We start from the raw sequence: 26,714 nt of genomic DNA on the forward strand, positions 1-26,714 counted from the left end.
CGCCTGGTCTGAGGTGGTGAAGGCAAGTCTGGCGCAAGAGGTAACGTTCATTAAAATGTACATCTTAGTGAATTTACGTAGTTACGTCCAGTCGCCAGAGTGAAAATTTGCCACGCGTTAGAGTGCGAAGTACCACTAGAGTCTATCTCCTTCACTAGCGAATTAACACCAGCACCCGTTAGTAAATTGGTGAAGTACCGAAATGACGTAACGCTGCCAAATTTTCGCCAGCTTTAGTCACTTCGCCCTTTAGTGAATTTGCCCCTATGGTTGCTCTACACATCTGCTTTCTATAATAAAGGAACTGCACCTGAAAAATACTAACACCAGTGTTCCTTCTCACAATATACAGTACACATAGAATAGAAATGTCACAATATAAGGCTGATTAGTAATTAATACACATAATTACTACATGGCAGCACAGAAACCAGTGCAATTAGCATCAGAATTGAATAATCAGCAAACCTGTAGCATCAGTTTATATTACAGCCAGGGAAGCTCATTTTCTGCTGGATAATTAGTGACGAGCCCTAAGCTTAGCTTCTCAACAGCCAATCAGAGCCCACTGAGCATGTGAGTGTCACAGACACTTTCCAAGATGGTGACCCCCTGTGACAAGTTTGAAGTCCTGGATCATTGCTGCTATTGACAAGCTCAAACTTTAGCCTCGTGCAATAAGTGCAGTATATAAAATATGGCATTTTTAGCCATATTTATTTTTAGGGTTTAGTTCTCCATTAATAGGACTGCTTAGAATTTAGACTTTTTAAGAAAACAACTGTGAAATTGACTATTGTTGGTTTTCTTATGAAAAGGCAGAAGATGATAAATAAACACCCGGGTGACATATCACCCCATATTTCAAGGGAACAGATGGCACCAGGGACTTCTCCCAGATCTACAAGACATACAGAAGATGGCCTCAGGAGAAAGTAAGTCTGACGTGTCCTTGCGTTTAACTAAGCAAAGATCAAATGAGAAGCTTTAAAGTTAAGTTGAGTTTCTCAAATTGCCTTGGCAGCAAACTGGTCATTAGTGGAGGCAAAAAGCCAATGCTGGAAACTTAAAGAGCCAAAGAGCCATCATTCTGGTTTTTCAAAGCTGAAATAACGTTGAAGCCCACTTTGGTACATTGGGCAGTTGGCTGGGTTTGTAACCTGCTTTGGAATTGTTTGTTTAACTCAGAGCTGATGTGAATTTCTTATATAGTATTGGGGGGAGCATCTGCAGAGAGGTAAGGAACCCGTGTATAATGTGCAGAAATAGCAAATCTCTATGCAGTATCCGACATGGAAATACCCCCCAAATCCTAGTGACTGCATTGGGGTCCCATGTAGCAGGTACTGAAGTGTTAAAGCCAGTATTGGTGGGATGTCCCAAACGCAAACACTGTGGGATGTTCTATCCAGAGACAGAGTCATATACAGACTACAATTAGTATAGATATTGGCATGTGCAGTATATGTGGGGTCGGTGTGTATATATGTATTTTTACTTCCATAATATTGTATGAAAATGTACAGTATACATTGTGATGCTAAGATTTATTATTTCTATAAATAACTTCTATTTCTGGTGGCTCTGGTGACTTGAAATTTCTTTCTTACAGTGACACCACAGATTTTAGTCCCCTTTTGCTTTCGACTCCGATGGATACAAATGACTACAGGTGAGCAGTACGTCACACTTCAGTGAAGCATTTGCATAGATTTCTCATCAGTAGTTGGAAAGTTACTTATGTTCAAGTCAAGTTTTTATAAATCATGGTTTCATCACTGTCAGGCAACATTTACGTTTGCTCCTAAATTATATGAATGTACAATTTGCTTTCAGACCCCAGACGAGCGTGGAGCTTAGACATTCTTTTTCCGTGGGGGGTTAAAACAACTAAAGTTTGGGGTCCCAAGGGTACCAAACACTTCTATTTGCAGAGAAATAATGGATTAATATCCTTATACTGCATTGCCCACACCTTTTTCCAGTTAGCTTTCAGTGAGGCAGAGTATAATAATTAAGCCTCAGTATGTTCCCTAAGCCTAAAGAAGAGTTGGGTTCTAGAGGTCCTACCTCCAACCCTACTGCTGGTGGGGTGAAGTAACTATAATTGTAATTTTTTCACTACCTATTCCAGCCAACAAATGATAAAATGTGTGAACTAATACTCCCCGTTGTATCTCCCTGGTGTAACTGGAAAAACCCTCCTACGATGGCTTTATGCAAGTCAACTCTGTGCCTTGGTTGGGATCATCTCATTGTAACATTGGCTCATCCAAAATCTTGAGATAATGTAACAATCGGGTCTTTGCTTTGTTTTTTCTTTTAAAGGCAACCTCGAAAAATGGTATTAACAAAGAATACAAGACTTCTGTTTAAAGCTGTCTCTGAAGGGGACACTGAAATGGTAACAGATCTACTTTCAGAAGCAAAGACCAATTATAAGCCAAACGCAAAGGTGTCGCTCAAAGGTAATCATTTTTCAGATTATGGATCTGTTAGTATGTTAGGAAATTCCATGACTGCCCTTCTGTTATCAAGACTCAGAGGTAGTTTATTAGGAATGAGAAATAATTTTTTCATTCAGGGTACAAACTGGTCAGACTGCTCCATTCTCAGGTCTCAAAGTAAAAACTCACCAATTTGGAGAAGAGGTCCAGGTGAACCTTCAGATGAGGGAGTGGATAACCTTATATAAAAAATGAGCAGGCACTTCCAAAGACCAATCTTCCAGGCAGACTTGTCAATTAAAAAGTATTTGTATTTCAGTGCACTAGGATACAGCCCAATGCGTTTCGTATCAATAGGATACTTAATCATAGGCTACATAATCCCATTTCCCACAGCATATTTAAAACAAGAGAGAACCAATTGGCTTTGTGGATACTAGGGTTACACTTGTGGTACAATAAGAAACACAATCATTGGTGACTTCACTCTAGTGGGACCCACCCCTAATGGGTTGGTTAGCGGCCATCTTGGTACTCTCTTTGAAGTCAATTAAAAAAAAAAGAAAAACTTTATACAAAATAACACAAAACAACAATTAGAAAACAATGTACAAAAAACAATGTACACAAAACAATGTACAAAAAAATCAGTAGCCGAAAAGCAACAATAAAAACTTTTATTATCAAAGGGAGTACCAAGATGGCCGCTAACCAAACCCGTGTAACCCTAGTATCCACAAAGCCAATTGGTTTTCTCTTGTTTTAAATATGGTGTGGGAAATGGGATTATGTAGCCTATGATTAAGTATCCTATTGATACAAAACGCGTGAGGCTGTAATCTAGTGCACTGAAATAAAAATACTGTTTAATTGACAAGTCTGCCTGGAAGATTGGTCTTTGGAAGTGCCTTCTCATTTTTTCCATAGGTTAAATAGTACCTTATAAATATAGTGTAGTGGGTGCCCCGCTAACATATGTAATGCCCAAAGTAAAACAGCCTTTATCCTCCATTTGCTTAAAAAAACAACTGGCAGGCCATTCATGGTCAACTGCCATATGCCCAGGTCCTCTGCCGTTACTAAACGTAGGCATCTACACAAGGTGCAAGATAGGGGGTAAGAGAAGGGATACTCACATGCCTTCCCCTCCTGGCATCATGGGGGGTGGGTTGCAGGTTTTTGTAATGGAATGCAAAGACTTGTTGCTATTCTGGGTTAGAAGAAGGCAATGTGCAAGATGCAAATAAATGGCAAATTTGAGCTTTCCTTGCACTTGACACACTGTCTACCCATAAATAAACGAACCCTAATGAGGCATTTCTCTAGTCATCTAGAGCAGTGATCCCCAACCAGTAGCTCACGAGTAACATGTCGCTCCCCAACCCCTTGGATTTTGCTCTCAGTGGCCTCAAAGCAGGGGATTATTTTTGAATTCCTGGCTTGGAGCCAAGTTTTGGTTTCATAAAACCCAGACATACTGCCAAATAAAGTCTCCTGTAGACATAGGGGCTACCAAATAGCCAATCACAACCCTTATTTGACACCCCAAGGACTTTTTCACTCTTGTGTTGCTCCCCTACTCGTTTTACATTTGAATGTGGCTTATAGGTAAAAAAAAAGGTTGGGGACCACTGATCTAGAGCAAGAATATAACTTTGTTTGTGAGTTTCTGAGTATGATCAATAATATACACCTTCCCTATCAATGTTTCAGATTTCTTAATGGATAATTTAACCTCAAAGGAAACTGGAAAAACCTGCCTGATGAAGGCCTTACTAAATATAAATGAGAAGACACCAGAGATTGTGAACATTCTTCTTACATTTGCAAAAGAAAATTACTTTTTGGAGCCATTTATTAATGCAGAGTACACAGAAGAGAATTATAAGGGTAAGTGACACTAATCCAACGCAAATATGAGAATTGCTTAGCTTGTGTCTCTTGATCACTTGACCCTTCCCATAATAAAAAAAATAGACCCAGTCTATTAGAAATAACTGTGCAAATAATTACATTTGCAGTAAATACTAACTAGCACCTCCTCACCTATTGAATAATTCTTGTTCCACCCAGGCCCGGACTGGCAATCTGTGGGTTCTGGCAAATGCCAGAGGGGCTGCTATAAGGTGCCATAGAAAGACAGTATTTAGTGGGCTGGTGGAGGCTGTTTGTTCCTCTATGTGGGCTGATTGGGTCTCTGTGTATCTGAAATGCCAGGGCCTATTTTAATTCTCAGTCCGGACCTGGTTCCACCCAGAGACTGACCATATCATTAACTTGAACAAGTCCCAATAGTAGATTTACGCACATTAGCCGTACTTTTTAGTAGTCACTTGTAGGGGTTCCCTGGAGGCTCCGTCCCTGGCCTCCTCCTTATATTAACAATATATATCCAGAGTTTGGGAATCACACGCTGTCGGCAGAATAACTACAAGTTATATTTTTATTGTTCGTCCACATATTAAATTGAACAAGTATGAGCTAAGGATGTTGCATCACATGGAAGCAACAAAAACACACACTGTTAGCTGCAATGTGTCATCAGAAACAAGATCCTTTTATAAAAGCAGGAGAAAAACAAAATATATATTTTTTTAAATGATTTTTTTTGTTTTTCCAAGTTAAACAAGCAGAACAGCTAAAGGCTGAAGAGTGAAGCTCATTCAGTTATAAAACAGTAGGTGGAGCCATCTTGATTGTTCAAGAGATGAATACACATGAGTTACACCAATCATACAACCAAACTACTAATCTAACACTCAGCGAAAATTACAAAATCCTAAAATAGTACACATGTAATAAAATGAATAAAAATATAAAATACAAAGACATTTATGGATAAGCTTAATATTGTAGCAAGTCCAAAGTATGTGATTTGGAGCGAGTGACAATTTGATCCCAGAATATTGACCACATTTCAGTAAATGATCTTGTAAGGTGCGGTTCTGCTGATTTTATCCTTATTGCTTCTTGCCAACAAAGCTGATTTAGAAGAGATAGGAAGTCGGTCATTGAAGGACTCGGACAACCAATTTAATAACAATTCTGTAGCAGCTGTAAACAGCAAAATTAAGTTTGACAATAAATCCTTCTGGGAATTAGGCTGCCTCTTCAGACCTGGTCTTAGAGAGTCCAGATATAATAGTGCAGATTTTGGGCTCACTTTAATTTTAAGCTTAAAGGTGGCCATACACGGAGAGATCCGCTCGTTTGGTGATGTCGCCAAATGAGCAGATCTCTCCCCGATATGCCCGCCTTGAGGTGGGCAATATCGGGCTGATCCGATCATGGGCCTAGGGCCCAACGATCGGATCCTAATGGTGGCTTTACAGGCGGTCCGTTTGCGGGCCGCATCAACAAACAGATAAAGCCGCGATCCAACAGGATTTTTAGTTCCATTTGATCGAGATCTGGCCGACTTTCGGGGAAGCCCGTCGGGGGGCCCCATACACGGGCCAATAAGCTGCCGACTCTGTCTGTTGGCAGCTTTTATCGGCCCGTGTATGGCTACCTTTAGTTTTAGAGACAAAAACTTTTCCAAGGTTAAACTTTGTACACTTTTGGATAGTCCCATAAGTAGTGAAATAAGTTTAGTTGGGTACATTTCGGGCAATAGGTCTGAGAGCCCACGAACAAAGACTTTTTATACAATTTCCCATAACCCAAGTGAACCATTTTAAAGTTTTGAACTCTCCAATTTTCGGACACCAAATACTTGTTATAAAATTATTTTAAATCAGCTGCTGAAATAAAGGCAGGTTTTATTCCCTTTGTACTGATAATCCCATGGATATTAATCAATGGCAACATTAGTTTTATCACTTAAAAATGCATTAATGAGTTTGTAGGGATGTGTAATATAGCCACCCCTAGTATTATTGTCAGGCAGTCCCTCAGTGTTATAGACACCTAACGGGGTCCTAAAATACAGTTGGGAGGGGTACTGTTTGCTCTTTCTGCTCTAAGCTATGCCCCTTGTTGTTTCTCACAGTGACCAGCAGATGGCACTGTGCTAGAGTATAAAAGCTTCTGAAGCCATGCTTTCAGTGTCCATCTTGTGCTGGCTCTAGCCTGTGCAGGAGGCAGAGCTTGAGTGGAACCTAGACAGGTCAGGTCTAGTAAGAATAGGCTACTCACATTTATAGGTCACTCTAGGAGTGACAGACAGTCAGTATTATTTAGCTGAGCAGCTTGAGCTCCTACGAGGATTGTAGTGGGATTAAGATCCCAGGGTACTAATTGCCCAGAAGTAGGGACTAAGTGTACAGACCTAGGGTAGATAGATTTCCCTCAGGTTCCACTTAGGGAAAAGGCTGAAAACTGGGTGTACCTCCTCAAAGCTGCATGTATTGTTCCTTTCTCTGAGGAGAATCATACTGACCAAAGGTGTTGTGAGTACTGCCTATTCATTGTACTGTATGAACCTGTATATGTTGTCTTTATATACACTTCACTGAGGATTGTATATTGTGCTCAATAAATCTGTTCTATGGTTAAGTTATAAGAACCACTGGCGCCCAATTCTTTGCACCCTGAATAGAGTTACAGTTGCACTACACCCTGCTTCCACATCGCTACGAAGGCTCACTCCCTAAGGTTTTAAGGTCTCATCCGGAGCATATGTACTAGGAGTGAAGCTTATAGTAGAGTAAGGTGCACTCAATTTACTATAGCGCTAAGTTAAAGGAAAAAATGATTGTCACTAATTAGAATTGCCAAGACACCTCAAAAAGGTGACCCGAGCACACACGTTTTAAAAACTGTGCACACTAGTTTAAACTAGTTGAAAATGTGTGCGCAAAATAATTTTTTTGTGCACCTGGCTGAAAAGGAATTTGTCAGGGCCTAACGGCTTCGGAAGTGTGAAAGTCCGGACCAAGGAGGAAGTGCTAGATATTGAGTCCAGTACGAGGTAACAGAAGGGTTAAATAAAAATGGCTTGTAGTCAGGCAAGGGTTCAGAGTCAGGCAGCAATCAGACCTGGTCAGGAACAAAAGCGAAGGGTCCAAGACCAGGAAACAGCCACAAGGGGAAATTAGAAACACCCTGGAACACTAATAAGTAGGATCTATTTTTGGTCATTGAACCCGGGTCTTGGTGACCTTTTTATTTAGAATTTTTGTGATTCTACTTATTACTATAGAAATATAGAAAGTTGAAACATTGCACACTTTTCCCAACTAATTAAATAGAGCGTAAAAATTAAATTGGTAAGGTATATTAAGCAGACCTATAATTCAATAAAACTACAGTATAAGGTGATTGGCACTCCATGTGATCATAGAACCATGATTATATAATCAAGAATCCCAATTCATACCAAATCATAATTATTTATATAACAATCTGCATGGGGTTTTTTTTTTTTAGGCCAGACTGCTTTAAATATTGCCATCGAAAGACGACAAATCGAGCTGGTAAAGTGCCTAATTGAAAAAGGTGCAAGTATTGATGTAAGGGCTCAGGGACGATTCTTTAATCCAAAGAACAAATATGAAGGATTTTATTTTGGTAAGTGCCCTGAACTATTTCCAAACTGAGCAGCAATTATTGCACTGACAGGAATGTCCTTCTTTATTCCCATTATTATGTGTTGATTATCTGATTATCTGCCATTGTGATTTAGCTGCATATGTTTAATACACATGTGAATTGAATTCTGTGGTGTTTATACAAATGGCCTGTAGATGTCACTGTGCTCAAGACTTATACTGTGCATACTTCCTATACAGCTTGTGGTGTTAGAGTTGCTTACTGTTGTGTAATGGCTGCATGAGCCTGCTAATAAAGGACTTTTATACTCATCCCATCCTCGTCGCCTATTTGTTATGTTTTGGTAGCCGAGGATGAGTAGAGTATAACAGTGCTTTATTAGCAGGCTCATGCAGCCATTACACAACAGTAAATCCTCGGCTACCAAATCATAACAAATTCCTATACATATATATATATATATATATATATATACAGCAATGTAAATTGTATTTCTGTATTGTTTTCCATTCACGTCTATAAATTTTCTGGTAATATGCAATGTTACTCTTTTATTTGTTTTTAAAGGTGAAACTCCATTGTCACTAGCTGCATGCACAAATCAACCCGAGATAGTGCAGTTTATAATGGATAAATGCCCAACTATTGGCACCAGGCAGGACTCTCTGGGAAACACGGTGCTTCATGCTTTGGTCATCGTGGCGGACAATTCGGAAGCACAAAATGATTTTATTATACGAATGTATGACACGATCCTTAGAAACTGTAAAAACAAATCGCTAGAACTGATTCCTAATAACGAAGGCCTCACATCAACGCAACTAGCAGCAAAATTGGGGAGAACAGAGGTAAGTGTACAGGTATATTTGGAATGCTTGGGACCCGGGGTTTTTCTATACTTTGGATCTCCATAACTTAAGTCTGCTAACATTGATACAAACATTAAATAAACCCAATAGGATTGTTTTGCCAACAATATAAATGTATGCATATTAGTTATCATCAAGTACAAGGCCAGTGGCGTTTCAGGGGGTGATTTACTAAACTCTGAATGCAAAAATCATGAAAAATTCATGATTTTTTAAATAAAATCAGACTTTTAAAAAATCACAAAGGGAGAAATCCCAATGATTTTTTGATGTGCACTGTGTTTTGTGCAATACCCCGAAGTTTTCAGAGTTTTCGGGTTAAAAAACATAATAATTCTGAGTTTTTGGGTGAAAATTCCCAAAAAATTGTGAAAATCTGATTCCTTTTCCCCCGCAAAGCAAATTTTCTGGAAAATGTAATAATAAATAAACGTAAAAAACCCGAGCGGATTTGATTGGAGTTTGCATAAAAAAATGTTGAGATAAAATCGGACTGGAAAAGTCTGAATCAGAAAATCCGGCATCTCAGACCTGTCGAGATTGAATATACGTCAATGGGAGGAGTCCCAATGATTTTTTGATGTGCGCTGGGTTTCGTGCAATACCCCAAAGTTTTCGTTGTTTTCAGGTGAAAAATCTGGAAGAATCTAAGTTTTTGGGTGAAAAATCCGAAAAAAATCTGATTTTTTCCCCACAAAGCAAATTTTCAGGAAAATTAAAAGTAAAAGGATTTTTGCTAAAAAAAACAAAACTAGAGCGATTGGCAAGGGACAAGGGTGATAAAGTGATTAAATTCAGAGAAAACAAAACTTAAAAACCCGGGAATTTGGAAATACTCCTATTGAAATGCATTAGGACATGAAGGGACTATGGAAAAACAATGTAAAATCCAGGAAAACCTAAAATAAGGGTACATGAAATCTGGGTTCTACTTAGGGTTGGTACCTGTCTGCTTTTGACCCGGACAGGTTTTTTGAAGGGCTGTCTGGGTCAAAACTGCCTGCCTGGTTTCCAAAATTAGGAAACCAGGCAGGATTTCCTATGATTGACGCAGCAATTAGCCAATTGTCACAGCCCGACCCCTGACTCCACAGATCCACCCCAGTCATGTTACGGCTCCGCCTCCTGCCAGCAGTGCTGCCAAAAGGTGGCAATCCTAGTTCTACTATAATTATTTCCTTATAATTGACTTTTTGGATTTTTTTTTTTTAAGGTTTCTGAAAATTGGCTTCCCAAATAAAACATCCCATACCACTTCTGTAGACATCTCTCATTCTATACCCCAATAAGAATACCTAAAAAACTTTTCTTAAAGGGGAACTAAAGCAGGTAGAAATGTTGTACATGATGTTTTGTGCTTCTGTACCAGCCCAAGGCAACCACAGCCCTTTAGCAGTAAAGCTCTGTGTCTCCAAAGATGCCCCAGTAGCTCCCCATCTTCTTTTCTGTTGATTCACTGCACATGCTCTGTGCTGCTGTCACTTACTGAGCTTAGGGAGCCACTCACAATATACAGTACACATAGAATAGAAATGTCACAATATAAGGCTGATTAGTAATTAATACACATAATTACTACATGGCAGCACAGAAACCAGTGCAATTAGCATCAGAATTTAATAATCAGCAAACCTGTAGCATCAGCTTATATTACAGCCAGGGAAGCTCATTTTCTGCTGGATAATTAGTGACGAGCCCTAAGCTTAGCTTCTCAACAGCCAATCAGAGCCCACTGAGCATGTGAGTGTCACAGACACTTTCCAAGATGGTGACCCCCTGTGACAAGTTTGAAGTCCTGGATCATTGCTGCTATTGACAAGCTCAAACTTTATCCTCGTGCAATAAGTTCACTACATAAAATATGACATTTTTGCCACATTAATATTTAGGGTTTAGTTCTCCTTTAAATGACCCCTCATTCCAAACGAAACTGCCCGAGGTACTAAACTGACACTTGCAATACTATTATAAAAATTATACAGAATGTCAAAAAGGCTGAGCCCACCACTAAGAACCGTTGAATTAACGCTGATTTTTTGTGACATAACTGTGTATAATTTATGCAAATGATTTTGTGTACATGATCTCTTATTTTAACCAGAATACTTTGATATTTACAGATCCTTCACTATATACTAAGTCGGGAAATCAAAGAGAAAGAAAACATGGTTCTCTCTCGTAAATTCACAGACTGGGCTTATGGACCGGTCTCTTCTTCTTTGTATGATTTAACTGGCATAGACACCTGCTGGCCAAACTCTGTACTGGAAATTGCCGTTTATAACACCAATATCGATGTGAGTTTTTGAAGTGTTTTCCTTCATCATACTATGACTTTTATTATTATTATTATTATTATTATTAGTATTATTAATATTCCAGCAAGATCATTAGATACAAAATCCTCTAACTGGTGACTGGAGTTGAGATTTATAACCATTTATCTATGTTTTATTATACAGTTATAAGCTGCTATTTTACAGCCTCAGGTTTTAAGACAGGTTTGAATGAATAATTTTTACAATAAGGGGCAGATTTATCAAAGGTCGAGGTGAATTGTGTACTTCGACTAGGGAATAGTTTAAATTCGATTCGAATTTCAAAAAAACTTTGGAAATACGAATATCGAAATTAATCATGTACTGTCTCTTTAAAAATTCGACTTCGACCATTCGCCATCTAAAACCTGCCAAATTGCTGTTTTAGCCTATGGGGGACCTCCTAGAACCTATTTGGAGTCAATAGGTGGAGAAATTGGGGAAAAACTTTGAATCGAATTAGATTGACTGCGCTTATAATTTGATTCGTACGATTCTAATTTGGCTGAATATGGACCTATTCAAACGAAAACGGACCTATTTGGCCAAAAAAAACTTTGACTTAATTTCGGTTGGTCTTTTTGAATGCGAATTTCAATGTATTTCAAATTCTAAATTCGACCCTTGATAAATATGCCCCTAAATGTTGCTACTTTTTAAGAAGGTATTGTAATAAAAGTCACATATATTAAGAGGGTTGTGCTCCTTTGAGTAAACTTTAGTATGATGGTGAAAGTGCTCATCTGAGACAATTTGCAATTTGGTTTTTATTTTGATTTGTGGCTTTTGAGTTATTTAGCTTTTTAATCAGCAGCTCCCCCGTTTGCAATTTTAGCAATCTGGTTGCTAAGGTCCAAATTCCCCTAGCAACCATGCATTGGGAGACTGGAATATGAATAGGAGAGGCCTGAATAGAAAGATGAGGAATACAAAATAGAAATAAACGTGATATTCTGAGACAATTTGCAAATGGTTTAAATATTTTTATTATTTGTGGTTTTTGAGTTATTTAGCTTATTCAGCAGCTCTCCAATTTGCAATTTCAGCAACCTGGTTTCTAGGGTCCAAATTCCCCTAGCAACCATGCACTGATTTGAATAAGAGAATGGAATATGAATAGGAGAGGCCTGAATAGAAAGATGAGGAATAAAAAGTAACAATTGCAGCCCATTTGAAAGGTTATTTATATGAATAATTAAAAAAACACTTTACAAAATAAACAATGAAGACCAATTGAAAAGTTGCTTAGAATTGCCCATTCTATAACATACTAAAAGTTAATTTAAAGGTGAAGTTAAGCCTCTGACTCTTACACACATACACACACTATATTACTTTCTTTTAGCTGAGATGAATGATACAATATTTACATGACATGTACCACTAATATAGATGTATTTTTCCTGCATATTTGTGGCTTAGCTTTTTTTACTGATCCTGTTTATTATCCATTTAAGTTAGAAGCACATTAACAACTTGCATCATCTTTTTACAGAACCGTCATGAGCTGTTAACTTTGGAACCACTGCACACTCTTCTGCAAATGAAATGGAAAAAGTTTGCAAGATACATGTTCTTTATGTCTTTCCTCTTATCCTTCACCTACAACATTGCTCTGACTCTCGTGTCTTATTATAGGCCACGTGAAGAACAGGTACACTTTGGAGTAAAAGGAATCTACGGCTGAAATATATTAATATTAGAAATAATATTCTGTAATATTCACAGAAATATAGACACACATGCCCATACATGTTAAAATATGATTTTTAACTATTTCTCTACCAATATAAACTGCCTTTCTACTCTCATTATAGGAGCTTTATCCATTGAGTCTGTCTTATGAAAAAGGATGGTTACAATTACTTGGGCAAATGTTTATAATTGTTTGTGCCACATACTTGATGGTGAAAGAGGTGAGTTTATTTAGTCATTTCAGTATTTTCATATAACAAGTAGTTATGATGATGTCTGCTAACCTTTCATTTGCATGTGTATTTTTAATGTATAATAAGTAAATATATATATAGAATAAATGAGATAGGGGTCTCAAAGTTAGTAAAATGATAACTCACCACATTTGGGAAGTGGCCCAGATGCACCGCCCTAAACCCTCAGCACAGGGAGCGGACAACCGAATTTCTTCAAAGCAGACACTCTAAAAGGCAGACTTCCACCAGGCAAAGGTTTTCAAGGTGAAAAGTAATTTATTGTATTGTATACATAGCCTTACGCGTTTCGTGTTAACAATATGATTAAGTGTTTGTTAACACGAAACGTGTAAGGCTATGTATACAATACAATTAATTACTTTTTCACCTTGAAAACCTTTGCCTGGTGGAAGTCTGCCTTTTAGAGTGCCTGCTTTAAAGAAATTTCAATAAGTAAATATTGAATACCTGATGAGTATCATAATAGATCATAATAGAGGATAGCATACAGTAAAAACACAGACACAAAGAGGCAAAACATTTTATTAAAGGAAAACTATACGCCCAAAATTAAGACTTAAGCAACAGACGGTTTATATCATATTAAGTGGCATATTAAAGAATCTTACCAAACTAGTATATATATATATATATATATATATATAATATATATATATATATATATATATTTATTTAAGTAAATCTTGCCCTTTTACATCTCTCGCCTTGAGACACCATTTTGAGATAGTCTGTGTGCTGCCTCAGAGATCACCTGACCAGAAATACTGCAGCTCTAACTGTAACAGGAAGAGATCACCTGAACAGAAATACTGCAGCTCTAACTGTAACAGGAAGAGATCACCTGACCAGAAATACTGCAGCTCTAACTGTAGCAGGAAGAGATCACCTGAGCAGAAATACTGCAGCTCTAACTGTAACAGGAAGAGATCACCTGACCAGAAATACTGCAGCTCTAACTGTAACAGGAAGAGATCACCTGACCAGAAATACTGCAACTCTAACTGTAACAGGAAGAGATCACCTGACCAGAAATACTGCAGCTCTAACTGTAACAGGAAGAGATCATCTGACCAGAAATACTGCAGCTCTAACTGTAACAGGAAGAGATCCCCTGACCAGAAATACTGCAGCTCTAACTGTAACAGGAAGAGATCAGCTGACCAGAAATACTGCAGCTCTAACTGTAACAGGAAGAGATCACCTGACCAGAAATACTGCAGCTCTAACTGTAACAGGAAGAGATCACCCAACCAGAAATACTGCAGCTCTAACTGTAACAGGAAGAGATCACCCAACCAGAAATACTGCAGCTCTAATTGTAACAGGAAGAAAAGTGGAAGCAAAAAACACAACTTTGTCTGTTAATTGGCTCATGTGATCTAACATGTATGGCTTGTTTGTGTGCACCGTGAATCCTACGATCCCAGGGGGGCGGCCCTTAATTCTTAAAATAGCAATTTTCTATTTATGATTACCCAATGGCACATACTACTAAAAAATTATATTACTATGAAAATGGTTTATTTACAAGAAGCAGAGTTTTACATATGAGCTGTTTTATGCAATATATTATTGTAGAGACCTACATTGTTTCGGGGATATAGTTTCCCTTTAACAATAGCAAATTTTGACAAAATTGACACAAGAAACATTTAGAAACAATTATTGCCTACCCTGGGCCTCCTAGTTGAACCGCCTGACAGCACACATCTCTAATTTGTTGTATATGAGTTTGATTTGACTTGGAATTTATTTCTGAGCAGGGAATTAAATCACGTGATGAAATTATTTTTTTGAATTCAATGCTGTGGTTTAGTGAAATGATTGGCTGAAACCAAACATGACTTTTTTTAACTCAGTTGTATCACTTGATATGCAGGAATTCATTGTATGATTTAATTTGTACTGTTCCTTTTGTACTGACAAGTAATTATGTTTCCACTTTTCTTCTAGCCCGTTGTCATGTTTTTGGGCAAACAGTCTGATCTAAAATCTGTGCTGGCAGATGCCTGGTTCCATATCCTTTTGTAAGTTCCTCTGGAGAGAAGGATAAAATGAACGAATAAACATACAGGGAAGTGGTTAGTACAGCGAGTAGAAAGGTATAGTGGTTGTCAGATCTGCGTCTGCCAATGTCTCCGGTGGGCACTGGTGGATTTGTCCAGAAGATAGATGTGATCCAACCTGCAAAAACTGCAAAAATCACCCAAACTGCCCAAATGTATTAAAGGAGTGGTTCGCCCTTTAAATGAACTTTTGGGGGCAAATGTATCAAGGGTCGAATATCGAGGGTTAATTAACCCTCGATATTCGACTGGGGAATTAAAATCCTTCGACTTCGAATATCGAAATCGAAGGATTTTGCACAATTCGTTCGATCGAAGGAATTTAATCTATCGATCGAAAAAAAGATAGCCAAGCCTATGGGGCCCTTCCCCATAGGCTAACATTGACTTGGGTAGCTTTTAGGTGGCGAACTAGGGGGTCGAAGTTTTTATCTTAAAGAGACAGTACTTCGACTATCGAATGGTCGAATAGTCGAACGATTTTTAGTTCGAATCGTTCGATTTGAAGTCGTAGTCGAAAATTGAAGTAGCCCATTCGATGGTCAAAGTAGTCAAAAAAACACTTCGAAATTCAAAGTATTTTTTCTTCTATTCCTTCACTCGAACTTAGTGAATGGGCCCCTTAGTATGATGCAGAGAGTGATATTCTGAGACAATTTGCCATTGGCTTTCATTTTTTATTATCTGTTGTTTTTGAGTTCTTTTTTTTAAAAATTTTTGGAGTTATTTAGCTTTATTTGGCAGTTCTTCAGTTTCAGCCATCTGGTTGTTAGGGTACAAATTAGGGATGCACCGAATCCAGGATTCATTCGGAATTTGGCCAGGATTCGACCTTTTTCAGCAGTATTCGGCTGAATCCTTCAGCCCTGCCAAACCAAATCTGGATCCTAATTTTCATATGCAAATTAGGGCGGGAAGGGAAATCATGTGACTTTTTGTCACAAAGCAAGGAAGTAAAATATGTTTTCCCCCTTACCACCCCTAATTTGCATATGCAAATTAGGATTCCGATTCGGTGCGGTATTTGGACAAATCTTTCACAAAGGATTCAGGGGTTCGGCTGAATTCAAAGTAGTGGATTCGCTGCATCCCTAGTACAAATTACCTGGAGATCAGGTACTGATAAGAGACTGGGAGCCTTACAGAGCTATGTTTTTTTAGATGGGGTCAGTGACCCCTATTTGAAAGCTGGAAAGAGTCAGAAGAAGAAGGCAAATAATTCCAAAACAATAAAAAATGAAGACCATTTGACAAGTTGCTTAGAATTGGCCATTCTATACCATACAAAATGGTAACTGAAAGGTGAACCACTCCTTTAATACTCAATGATTCCAGCAGCTGTATCCGCTAGGAACACAACAAAGTATTTATAATGGAGGAATAGAGGGAATCATAAATATATTTTAGACACTTGGCAATTACTGAATGCGACTAATAAATGGGCACAATGTGGCAAAATGGCTAATCTGATTGAACCCAAGTCAACAATTGGACTATATCAGACCACAGGACACCAACTTGACCACATGGAGACCAGGGGCAGACCTCTCAGGAGAAGACCTTGTCCATGGCCCCATGTGGACTCATGGTGTATTTTTTCTATCAAATATTTGAGTCCTGGTCAATAAGTTGATCATTTTGGCACCATGTATGGTCAACTTTAGAAAGACTTTATCACTTGACCAATATAGGCCCTTACCTGATGATTTAGAAGTTTCACATATAACTAGTAACATATAACTAGTATGTTTGCTCATAAATCAGCTCAGCTGATGATCATGTACCTTGTATATACAGGTATGGGACCCATTATCCTGGAAACCCGTTATCCAGGAATCTCCGAATTACGGAAAGCCCGTCTCCCATCGACTCCATTTTATCCAAATAACCCAAATTTTAAAAAACGATTTCCCTTTTCTCTGTGATAATAAAACAGTACCTTTTACCGGATCCAAAATAAGATATAATCAATCACTACTGGAAGCAGAACCAGCCTATTGGCTTTATTTAATGTTTACATGATTTAGAAATAGGAAAATTATGGAAATATCCATTATCCGAAATACCCTAGGTCCCGAGCATTCTCGATTACAGGTCCCATACCTGTACATGCTGATACCTTTATCATCTTAATAGATTTCCCAGTATTAATGTTGCTTGAATGACCTTTTATCATTTGCTATTTTGTTATTATGTGTAAATATACTACTTACCTATTTCACTTTCTTTCCTCCTTTTTTCCTTCTTCCTCCTCCAGTTTTATACAAGCACTCCTGGTTATAGTCTCAGTTTTCTGTTATTTATTTTCCGTGGATTTTTATCTTGTGTTCCTTGTCTTGGCCATGGCACTTGGATGGTTGAATTTACTTTATTATACAAGAGGATTTCAGTCGTTGGGGATATACAGCGTTATGATCCAAAAGGCAAGTACCAATATGAGATGATTATTTCTTTCTACAAGATAAAGAAAAAAAATACAACAAGATAGATAGAGAGAGGTGATAGATAGATAGATAGATAGATGATAGATAGATAGATAGATAATAGATAGAATGATAATAGATAGATAGATAGATAGATAGATAGATAGATAGATAGATAGATAGATAGACAGACAGACAGACAGACAGACAGACACACAGACAGACAGACAGATAGATATAGATGGATAGATAGATAGACAGACAGACAGACATACAGACAGACAGACAGATAGATAGATATAGATGGATAGAGATAGATAGATTGATAGACAGACAGACAGACAGACAGACAGACAGACAGACAGATAGATAGAGAGATAGATAGATATAGATGGATAGAGACAGACAGACAGACAGATAGATAGACAGACAGACAGACAGACATACAGACAGACAGACAGATAGATAGATATAGATGGATAGAGATAGATAGATTGATAGACAGACAGACAGACAGACAGACAGACAGACAGATAGAGAGATAGATAGATATAGATGGATAGAGACAGACAGACAGACAGACAGACAGATAGATAGATAGATAGATAGATAGATAATAGATAGATAGATAGATAGATAGATAGATAGATAGTATAGATGATAGACGACATACGAAGATCAGATAGATAGAGAATAGATAGAATAGATGTAGAACAGACAGACAGACAGACAGACAGACAGAAGCATGACAGAAGAAGGACAGAAGATAGATAGATAGATAGATAGATAGATAGTAGATAGGATAGTAGATAGATAGAGATAGAGATAGACAGACAGACAGACAAGACAGATAGTAGATATAGATGGATAGAGATAGATGAAGACAGAAAGAAGAGGATAGATAGGATAATAGATGGATAGAGATAGATAGATAGATAGATAGATAGATAGATAGATAGATAGATAGATAGATAGATAGATAGATAGATAGATATGATATAGAGATAGATAGACAGACGGACGGACGGACGGACGGACAGACAGACAGACGGATAGATGAGAGAGAGGTGAGATAGATAGATAGATAGATAGATATAGATAAAGAGCAGACAGACAGACAGACAGACAGACGGATAGATGAGAGAGAGGTGATAGATAGATAGATAGATAGATAGATAGATAGATAGATGGATGGATAGATAGATGGATGAGAGAGAGGTGATAGATAGATAGATAGATAGATAGACAGACAGACAGATAGATAGATAGATATAGATGGATAGAGATAGATAGATAGATAGACAGACAGACAGACAGACAGACAGACAGATAGATAGATAGATAGATATAGATGGATAGAGATAGATAGACGGACGGACGGACGGACGGACGGACAGACAGACAGACAGATAGATGAGAGAGAGAGATGATAGATAGATAGATGAGAGATAAGATAGATGAGTAAGAAGATAGATGGAGAAGAAAGAGGAAGAGAGAGACGAGAAAGGATAGAAAATAATATAGAAGAAAAAGAAGAAGAAAAGAGAGAGAGAAAGAGAGAGAAGTAGATGAATAGTGGATAGAGATAGGAGGAAGAAGATAGATGAGAAGAGAAGAAGAAGAAGAAGATAGAGAGTGATAGATAGAGGAGAGAAAGAGGAAGAAGAAAGATAGTGATAATAAGAGATGAGATAGATAATAGAAAGAGCGGATAATAAGAAGAAGATGAAACAAGAAGAAGAAGAGCAAGAGAGATAGATGATAGATAAGAAGAAGAGAAAGGATAGAAGAGATATAATAGAGATGATAGATAATAGATATAGATGATAGATATAGATGTAGAGAAACGGAGTGTAAAAGGTAGAGGAGACAAGGAAGAGAAGATGAAGAAGGAAGAGAGTGGATAGATGAGATAGATAGATAGATTAGATGATGAGAGATAAAGAAGAGAGCAGGAAAAGAGAGATGATAGAATAGATATAGATATTAGAGATAGATAGAGGAAGTAGATAAGAAGAAAGACAAGATAGATGTAGATAGTAGATAAGAAGAAGAGAGAGAGAGATAGATAGATATATAGATAGAGAAGATGATAGGATAGATAGAGGACACGCACGCAAGGGAGAGGTGATAGGAGGAAGAGGATATGAGAGAGAGGTGAGAGATAGAATAGAAATGAATAAATAAGAAAGAAGAAAGGACAGCAGAGGAGAAGATATGAGAGATGATAGATAGAGAAAAAGAAAGTAGATAGATAGAGAAAGTAGAGAGAAAAGAATAGAAAGATAATAGATGATGATGATAGATAATGGAAGAAGAGGAGACAGACAACAGACAGACGACAGATAGAAGAGAGGGAAAGATAGATGATAGACAGAAGAGAAGAGATAGAGATAGATAGAGAGATAGATGAGAGATAGATAGATAGAAGAAGACAGACAGACAGATGATAGATAGATAAGAGGATAGATGATAGATGATAGATAGATAGAGAAGAAGAAGAAGATAGATAGAAGTAGAATAATGAAGATGATAGATAGATAGATAGAAGATAGAGAGACAGACAGACAGACAGACAGACAGATAGAGATATAGATAGATAGAGATAGTGATAGATAGATAGATAGAAAAGATGAGGATAGAGGAAAGTAGGATGGAAGACAGACAGACAGACAGATAGAAGAGAGAGAGAGATAGATAGATAATAGATAGAAAGATAGACAGAAGACAGAGAAAGATAGAAGATAAGATAGATGATATAGATAGATAGAAGACAGACTTTTCATTTTTCAGAGTAAACCATAAATATTTTTAATAAATGTGGTCTTGTTTAGTAGATAGTGGAACATGTGAATAATTAGTAAAATATATATTATTAAAGTGCAATGGATAAAACGAGTGCAGGCTTCGCCATACTTCGCCAGCCAAAGTATCGCCAGACGCCGCTAATTCGCTAAAATCCAACGTTGCGCTCAGGGAGGCGAACGGTAGTGAAGTTGCGCCAGCATTAATTCATCAAGCAAAGCGAAGTTACGATAGCGATGCCTAATTTACATACGGCGCCAAGTTAAAGTACAATGAACGTCTATGTTGCAACAAATACATTACACTACACAAGCCTGGGAAAGCTTCATATAATAAAATAAAGTTGTTATATTGCCCTACACATGAGCCCACTGTATAGTTAATGTGCCATATGTTAGGAAATGTAGGGGGGAAGGAGAGTACGATCTTTTTCAGCCTATCGCCCTTAAAAAAGGAAAAGACGCCAGCGTTTTTTGGGACTTAGAAAAAATTTAAACTTTTTTTGAAGCAATCCCTATCTACTCTATTGCACTTCCCCTGCTCTGAGGTGGTGAAGGTAAGTCTGGCGCAAGAGGTAACGTTCAGTAAAATGCGCAAGTTAGCGAATTCGCATAGTTATGTCCCTTCGCCAACTTCGTCTGTCGCATAGGTGCGAAGTTGCGCTAGAGTAGGTCCACTTCGCTAGCGAATTTACACCAGTGCCCGTTAGTAAATCAGCGAAGTAACGAAATGACGTCTCGCTGGCGAATTTGCGCTAGCGTTAGGCGCTTCTCGCTTTAGTGAATTTGCCCCAAAAAGAGAGAGAGAGAGAGAGATGATGATAGATAGATAATAGACAGACAGACAGACAGACAGACAGACAGACAGACAGACAGATAGATGATAGATAGATAGATAGATAGATGAGAGAGATAAGATAGAAATAGATATATAGATAGAAGATAGATAGGTGAGAGAGAGGTAGATGATAGATAGATAGATAGATAGATAGATAGATAGATAGATAGATAGATAGAGAGATAGATAAACGGATAGATAGAAAAAGAGAGAGAGAGATAATAGACAGGCAGACAGACAGACAGATAGATAGACAGAGATAGATAGATAGATAGATAGATAGATAGATAGATAGATAGATAGATATATAGATAGATAGATAGACGGATACATAGAAAAAGAGAGAGAGAGATAATAGACAGACAGACAGACAGACAGACAGATAAATAGATAGATAGACAGAGATAGATAGATAGATAGATAGATAGATAGACAGAGATAGATAGATAGATAAATAGATAGACAGATACATAGAAAAAGAGAGAGAGAGATAATAGACAGACAGACAGACAGATAAATAGATAGATAGATAAATAGATAGATAGATAAATAGATAGATAGATAGATAGATAGATAGATAGATAGATAGATAGATAGGTAGATAGATAGATAGATAAATAGATAGATAGATAGAGATAGATAGATAGAGAGAGATAAAAGAGGTATAGAAGTTAATACAGTAAGTTTAGTCTTTGTATGGCATAACAATGAGAGCAATACTGTTTGTATTTTAAAGAATTAATTTGAAAACAATCTAAAGTTGTGTCTATTTATTTGCAGCGCTCGCATCATTACTTGAGAACTGTGAAGGTGGAGCCCAATGTCAAAGCTTAAGTCTGGCCTTAGTGGAACTGTTTGAACTCACCGTAGGATTACGAGGGCTGGAAATGGAGAAGGATCCAAAATACCCAGTCCTGTTCCTTTTTCTTCTCATAACATTTGTGATACTGACGTTTGTGCTGCTCTTTAACATGCTCATTGCCCTGATGGGGGAGACTGTGGAAAAAATATCCCAGGAAAGTGAGCACATCTGGCGCCTTCAGGTCTGTACAATATTCATAAATAACAGCGATAACCCCCCAACCTCTAAATTGTCTAGAAATAAAAGTAGGGACGCGCCAGGATTCGGTTCTGGATTCCACCTCTTTCAGCTGGATTCAGATTTGGTCTAATCCTTCTGCCCGGCCGAACCGAATCTGAATTTGCATATGCAAATTAGGGACGTTAGCGAAATTGCTCGACTTTTTGTCACAAAACAAGGAAGTAAAAAATCGTTCCCCTTCCCAACCCCATATGCAAATTAGGATTTGGATTCAGTTTGGTATTCGGTCGAATCTTTCGAGAAGGATTCAGGGTTTCGGCCGAATCCAAAATAGAGGATTCGGTGCATCCCTAAAAAAAAAGTGTGTTTTTCTGAAAATTTCCAGCAATTAACATTTCAGCTTATTGTTTAACACTTTCCTGACAGTAACGTTTTTAACCGCATTTATCAAGCGGATGAATGTTCAGTTGATTGTTTCATAGCTTTGAGCAATCAAACACCAGTCTGCTCTAAAGGGTGTTAGCGCTTAGTGCAACGATGAGTTCTAACATCCCTCTGATTTCTTAATCTCAATATATGATTCATGTGCTGTTTTCAGAAAGTTTCTAAGCGCATTATATTTGCCTTTCTCAATGAACAGAGGGCGCGGACAATTTTAGAGTTTGAGAAAAGCCTCCCAGCCTGGCTGCAGAACAGATTTCAGATGGGAGAATCATGCACCGTCTCGAAGGGTGACAGGATCTGCTTAAGGTATCCTTATAGTTGAGTTATACAGGTATGGGATCCGTTATCCAGAAAGTTCTGAATTACGGAATGTCCTCCTCCCACAGGGGCAAATTCACTAGCCTGCGGTATATTCGCCAGCGACGGCTTCGCTCACATCGCAACCCTTCGCCAGGCGAAAAATTCAATAGGATAACGCTAATTCACTAAAATGCAAAGTTGCGTCCAGGGCGCCAAACGATGGCTGGCGTTAATTCAGCAAGCAAAGCGAAGTTGCGCTAGCGTAGCCTAATTTGCATACGGCAGGAAGTTAAAGTTGAATCGACGTAAATACATTACATTACACAAGTCCAGGGAACCTTAATAAAATAAAATAAAGTTGTTATATTGCCCTACACATGAGCCCAGTGTATAGTTTATGTGCCATATGTTAGGAAATGTAGGGGGGAACCTGGGTACCCTTTAAAAATGTACGATCTTTTGCAGCCTATCACCCTGAAAAATGAAAAGTCGCCAGCGTTTTTTGGGACTTAGAAAAATTTTCAACAATTTTTTGAGGCAAGTCTGGCGCAAGAGGAAACGCTCAGTAAAATCCGCATCTTAGTGAATTTGCGCAGTAACGTCCATTCGCCAGAGCAACAATTTGCGTGGCGTTAAGAGTGCGAAGTAGCGCTACCATCTATCTATTTAACGTCTGCTCCCGTTAGTAAATCAGCAAAGTCCTGAAATGGCGTCATGCTGGCGAATTTTCGCTTATGTTAGTCACTTCGCCCTTTTGTGAATTTCCCCCCAAGGCTCCATATTATCCAAATAATCCACATTTTTAGAAATGATTTCCCTTTTCCAGGGTCGGACTGGGGGGCCCGGGGCCCACCGGGACTGCTGTCCAGGGGCCCCCCGCCGGCCTACTAAAACGCGTCGGCCCAGCAACAGTGGCGTTCGGCGCGAATGCGCAACATCGACACCGCTCGGCACGCATGCGCAACAGCGCCGTTTGGCGCGCATGCGCAGGCGGCGCTGCGCATCGCGAGAAAAAAAAGTTTTTTTTTCCCGATTGGAAATATCTACTGAAGGGTTCTGGCCCGGCGGGGGCCCATGAGGGTCGGGGCCCACCGGGTTTTTTCCCGGTATCCTGCCGGGCCAGTCCGACACTGCCCTTTTCTGTGTAATAATAAAACAGCCGCATGTACTTGATCCCAACTAAGATATAATTAATCCGTATTGGAAGCAAAACCAGCCTATTGGGTTTATTTAATGTTTACATGATTTCTAGTAGATTTAAGGCCCAAATTATGGAAGGATCCATTATCCGGAAAATCCGGGCATTCTGGATAACAGGTCCCATACCTGTAATACACAATAAAGAGTTAATCTTTTGTAAACCACTTTAAGAACAATCTAATCCCAGTTTACTGGTTTCCCAAACAGAATAAATGAAGTGAAATGGACTGAATGGAACAACCATGTTACCTGTATAAATGAAGAGCCTGTGTTACCGAGTGTTGCTGGTATGTAACTCATTATAGAACAGATATTGTTTTGTTTCTACACATTGTTCAAGAGGGTCACATTTATGAATCGGGTCCGTTCCACATAATCAGTGTAAATTGTACAAATCTGAGTCGGGTGGATTTTACTCAAATGTTTTCCAACCTATGACTTAGGGTAAGTCCACACTGGGCGTTTTGGGGAGATTTGGTCGCTTGGTGACTAATCGCCTCGTATTTGCGGCGACCAATCTCCCCAAACGCCTTCCCTGTCTCTGCGCCGGCTTAAAATGAAAAAAACGCCGGCGCTAATCACACGCGGCGGTTTTCCGAAGTCGCCCAAAGTTGCCTGAAACTTCAGGTGACTTAGGAAAACGAATCGCCTTGTGTGATTAGCGCCGGCGGTTTTTCATTTTAGCCGGCGGAGAGTCAGGGAAGGCGTTTGGGGAGATTGGTCACCGCAAAGACGAGGCAATTAGTCACCAAGCGACCAAATCTCCGCAAAACGCCCAGTGCCATGGCGCTGTACTTTTTATGAATGCATCATGGTTAGAAACCAAATAGGTTAATTCTGAATATAAAGTCCTAGGGGCCCATTTACTTAGCTCGAGTGAAGGAATAGAATAAAAAAAACTTCGAATTTCCAATGTTTTTTTTGGCTACTTCGACCATCGAATGGGCTACTTCGACTTTCGACTACGACTTCGAATCGAATGATTCGAACTCAAAATAGTTTGATTATTCGACCATTCGATAGTCGAAGTACTGTCTCTTTAAAAACAAACTTCGACCCCCTAGTTCGCCACCTAAAAACCAACCGAAGACAACGTTAGCCTATGGGGAACAATTTTTAGGTCAAAGAAAAATTGTTCGATCGATGGATTAAAATCTTTCGAATCAAACGTTGACTTCGGATCGAACGATTTTTCTTCTACCTAAAAATTTCGGTAAATCCTTCGACTTCGATATTCGAAGGATTTCAATTCAGCAGTCGAATATCGAGGGTTAATTAACCCTCGATATTCGACCATAAGTAAATTTGCCGCTTACAGTGTGCTCATTGATCAATATTTATTAAGTCATAAACTCTTAGGGGCAGATTTATCAAAGGTCGAGGTGAATTTTCGAATGAAAAAAAATTCAAATTTCGAGCATTTTTTAAATACTTTGATTAGGGAATAGGCAAAATTTGATTCTAATTTGAAAAAAAAAATCGGAAATTCGAATATCGAAATTTATCATGCACTGTCGCTTTAAAAATTCGACTTCGGCAGGTTTTAGAAGGCGAATGGTCGAGTTGCTGTTATAGCCAATGGGGGACCTCCTAGAACCTATTTGGAGTCAATTGGTGGACTTTGAATAATCAAAGTTTTTTATTGGGGAAAACTTCTAATCGAATTCGATCGAATGCGATATTCCTTCGATTGGTACGATTCAAATATACGAATACGGACCTATTCGATCGAAAACGGATCTATTCGACCAAAAAACAAAACTTTGACTTAATTTCGGTTGGTCTTTTTGAATTCGAATTCGATCCGACTGCCTGTATTCTCCACATTGTGCTCTGATCGTTGGGCTCATGATCAGATCAGCCTGACATTGCCCACCTTAAGGTGGAGAGACCCACACATTGGGCGACCTCTCCAAACAAGCAGATCTCTGTATATACTGTATGGCCACCCTTATGTCCGACTGTTCTCTATCTTAGACTTCTTATGATGCGCATTTGATCTCTATCTCCCTTTCTCTCCAGATACCAAAGAAACACAAACAGCAAGTGAAGAGGAACTTGATAGTTTTGATAAATCTCCTGGAGACCCGGAGGATCAAGCGCTGGAGATTTCCGCTACACCGTCCTCTCGATTTCTATACTGTGAAAGCAGATGTTGACCCAACAATCATTGCTGTTATTTTTCTAAATAACCAAAACCTTTACTGTGAATATGTTTTTTAACCGGGTCTACCATGTTGCACCGCCTTTATTACCCAAGCAAAGAAATTCTTGCGAATACCGTATATGTTTTCGCCAGTCTACTAACCTTCGGTAAATATAAATTTGCAAATTTTCTTGCGCAAAAATATGCTTTCGCCATTTATAGCATTCGCTATAGCATGCCGTAAAAGTATTTTTTCGCCAGAAAATTTTCAAGGGGCAGGAAAAATACCATAATACTTCTTTTTACCCATCATTCTTTGCTGACAGGAGAGAGATCTGTAGCTGTTGCTGTCAGGATGTTTTGGCTTCTGCT

The 26,714-nt window shown here is 38.5% G+C and overlaps 1 protein-coding gene across 1 annotated transcript; it reads left to right on the forward strand.

The window, feature by feature from the left end:
* Nucleotides 1-26,714, forward strand: trpv3.S (transient receptor potential cation channel, subfamily V, member 3 S homeolog). Its single transcript, XM_041583285.1, has 17 exons — nt 1-40; nt 819-935; nt 1,613-1,672; nt 2,329-2,468; nt 4,161-4,337; nt 7,818-7,958; nt 8,508-8,788; nt 10,930-11,106; nt 12,623-12,781; nt 12,945-13,043; nt 15,033-15,106; nt 17,403-17,568; nt 20,406-20,428; nt 21,971-22,253; nt 22,893-23,002; nt 24,404-24,483; nt 26,219-26,714. Exons 2-17 carry the CDS (start codon nt 826-828, stop codon nt 26,353-26,355), a joined length of 2,217 nt encoding a protein of 738 aa, XP_041439219.1. The 5' UTR covers nt 1-40; nt 819-825; the 3' UTR covers nt 26,356-26,714.

The sequence above is a fragment of the Xenopus laevis genome, chromosome 2S, assembly GCF_017654675.1.
Source record: "Xenopus laevis strain J_2021 chromosome 2S, Xenopus_laevis_v10.1, whole genome shotgun sequence".
In the NCBI taxonomy this organism is placed as follows: domain Eukaryota; kingdom Metazoa; phylum Chordata; class Amphibia; order Anura; family Pipidae; genus Xenopus; species Xenopus laevis.

What these genes read in the sequence shown, in the direction of transcription:
- trpv3.S (XM_041583285.1), top strand. Translation starts at nt 826, where the DNA reads ATGATAAATAAACACCCGGGTGACATATCACCCCATATTTCAAGGGAA. An exon ending in CGCAAAGGTGTCGCTCAAAG is followed by an intron (nt 2,469 to 4,160) that starts GTAATCATTTTT and finishes TCAATGTTTCAG; the next exon opens with ATTTCTTAATGGATAATTTA. An exon ending in GCCTGGTTCCATATCCTTTT is followed by an intron (nt 15,107 to 17,402) that starts GTAAGTTCCTCT and finishes TTCCTCCTCCAG; the next exon opens with TTTTATACAAGCACTCCTGG.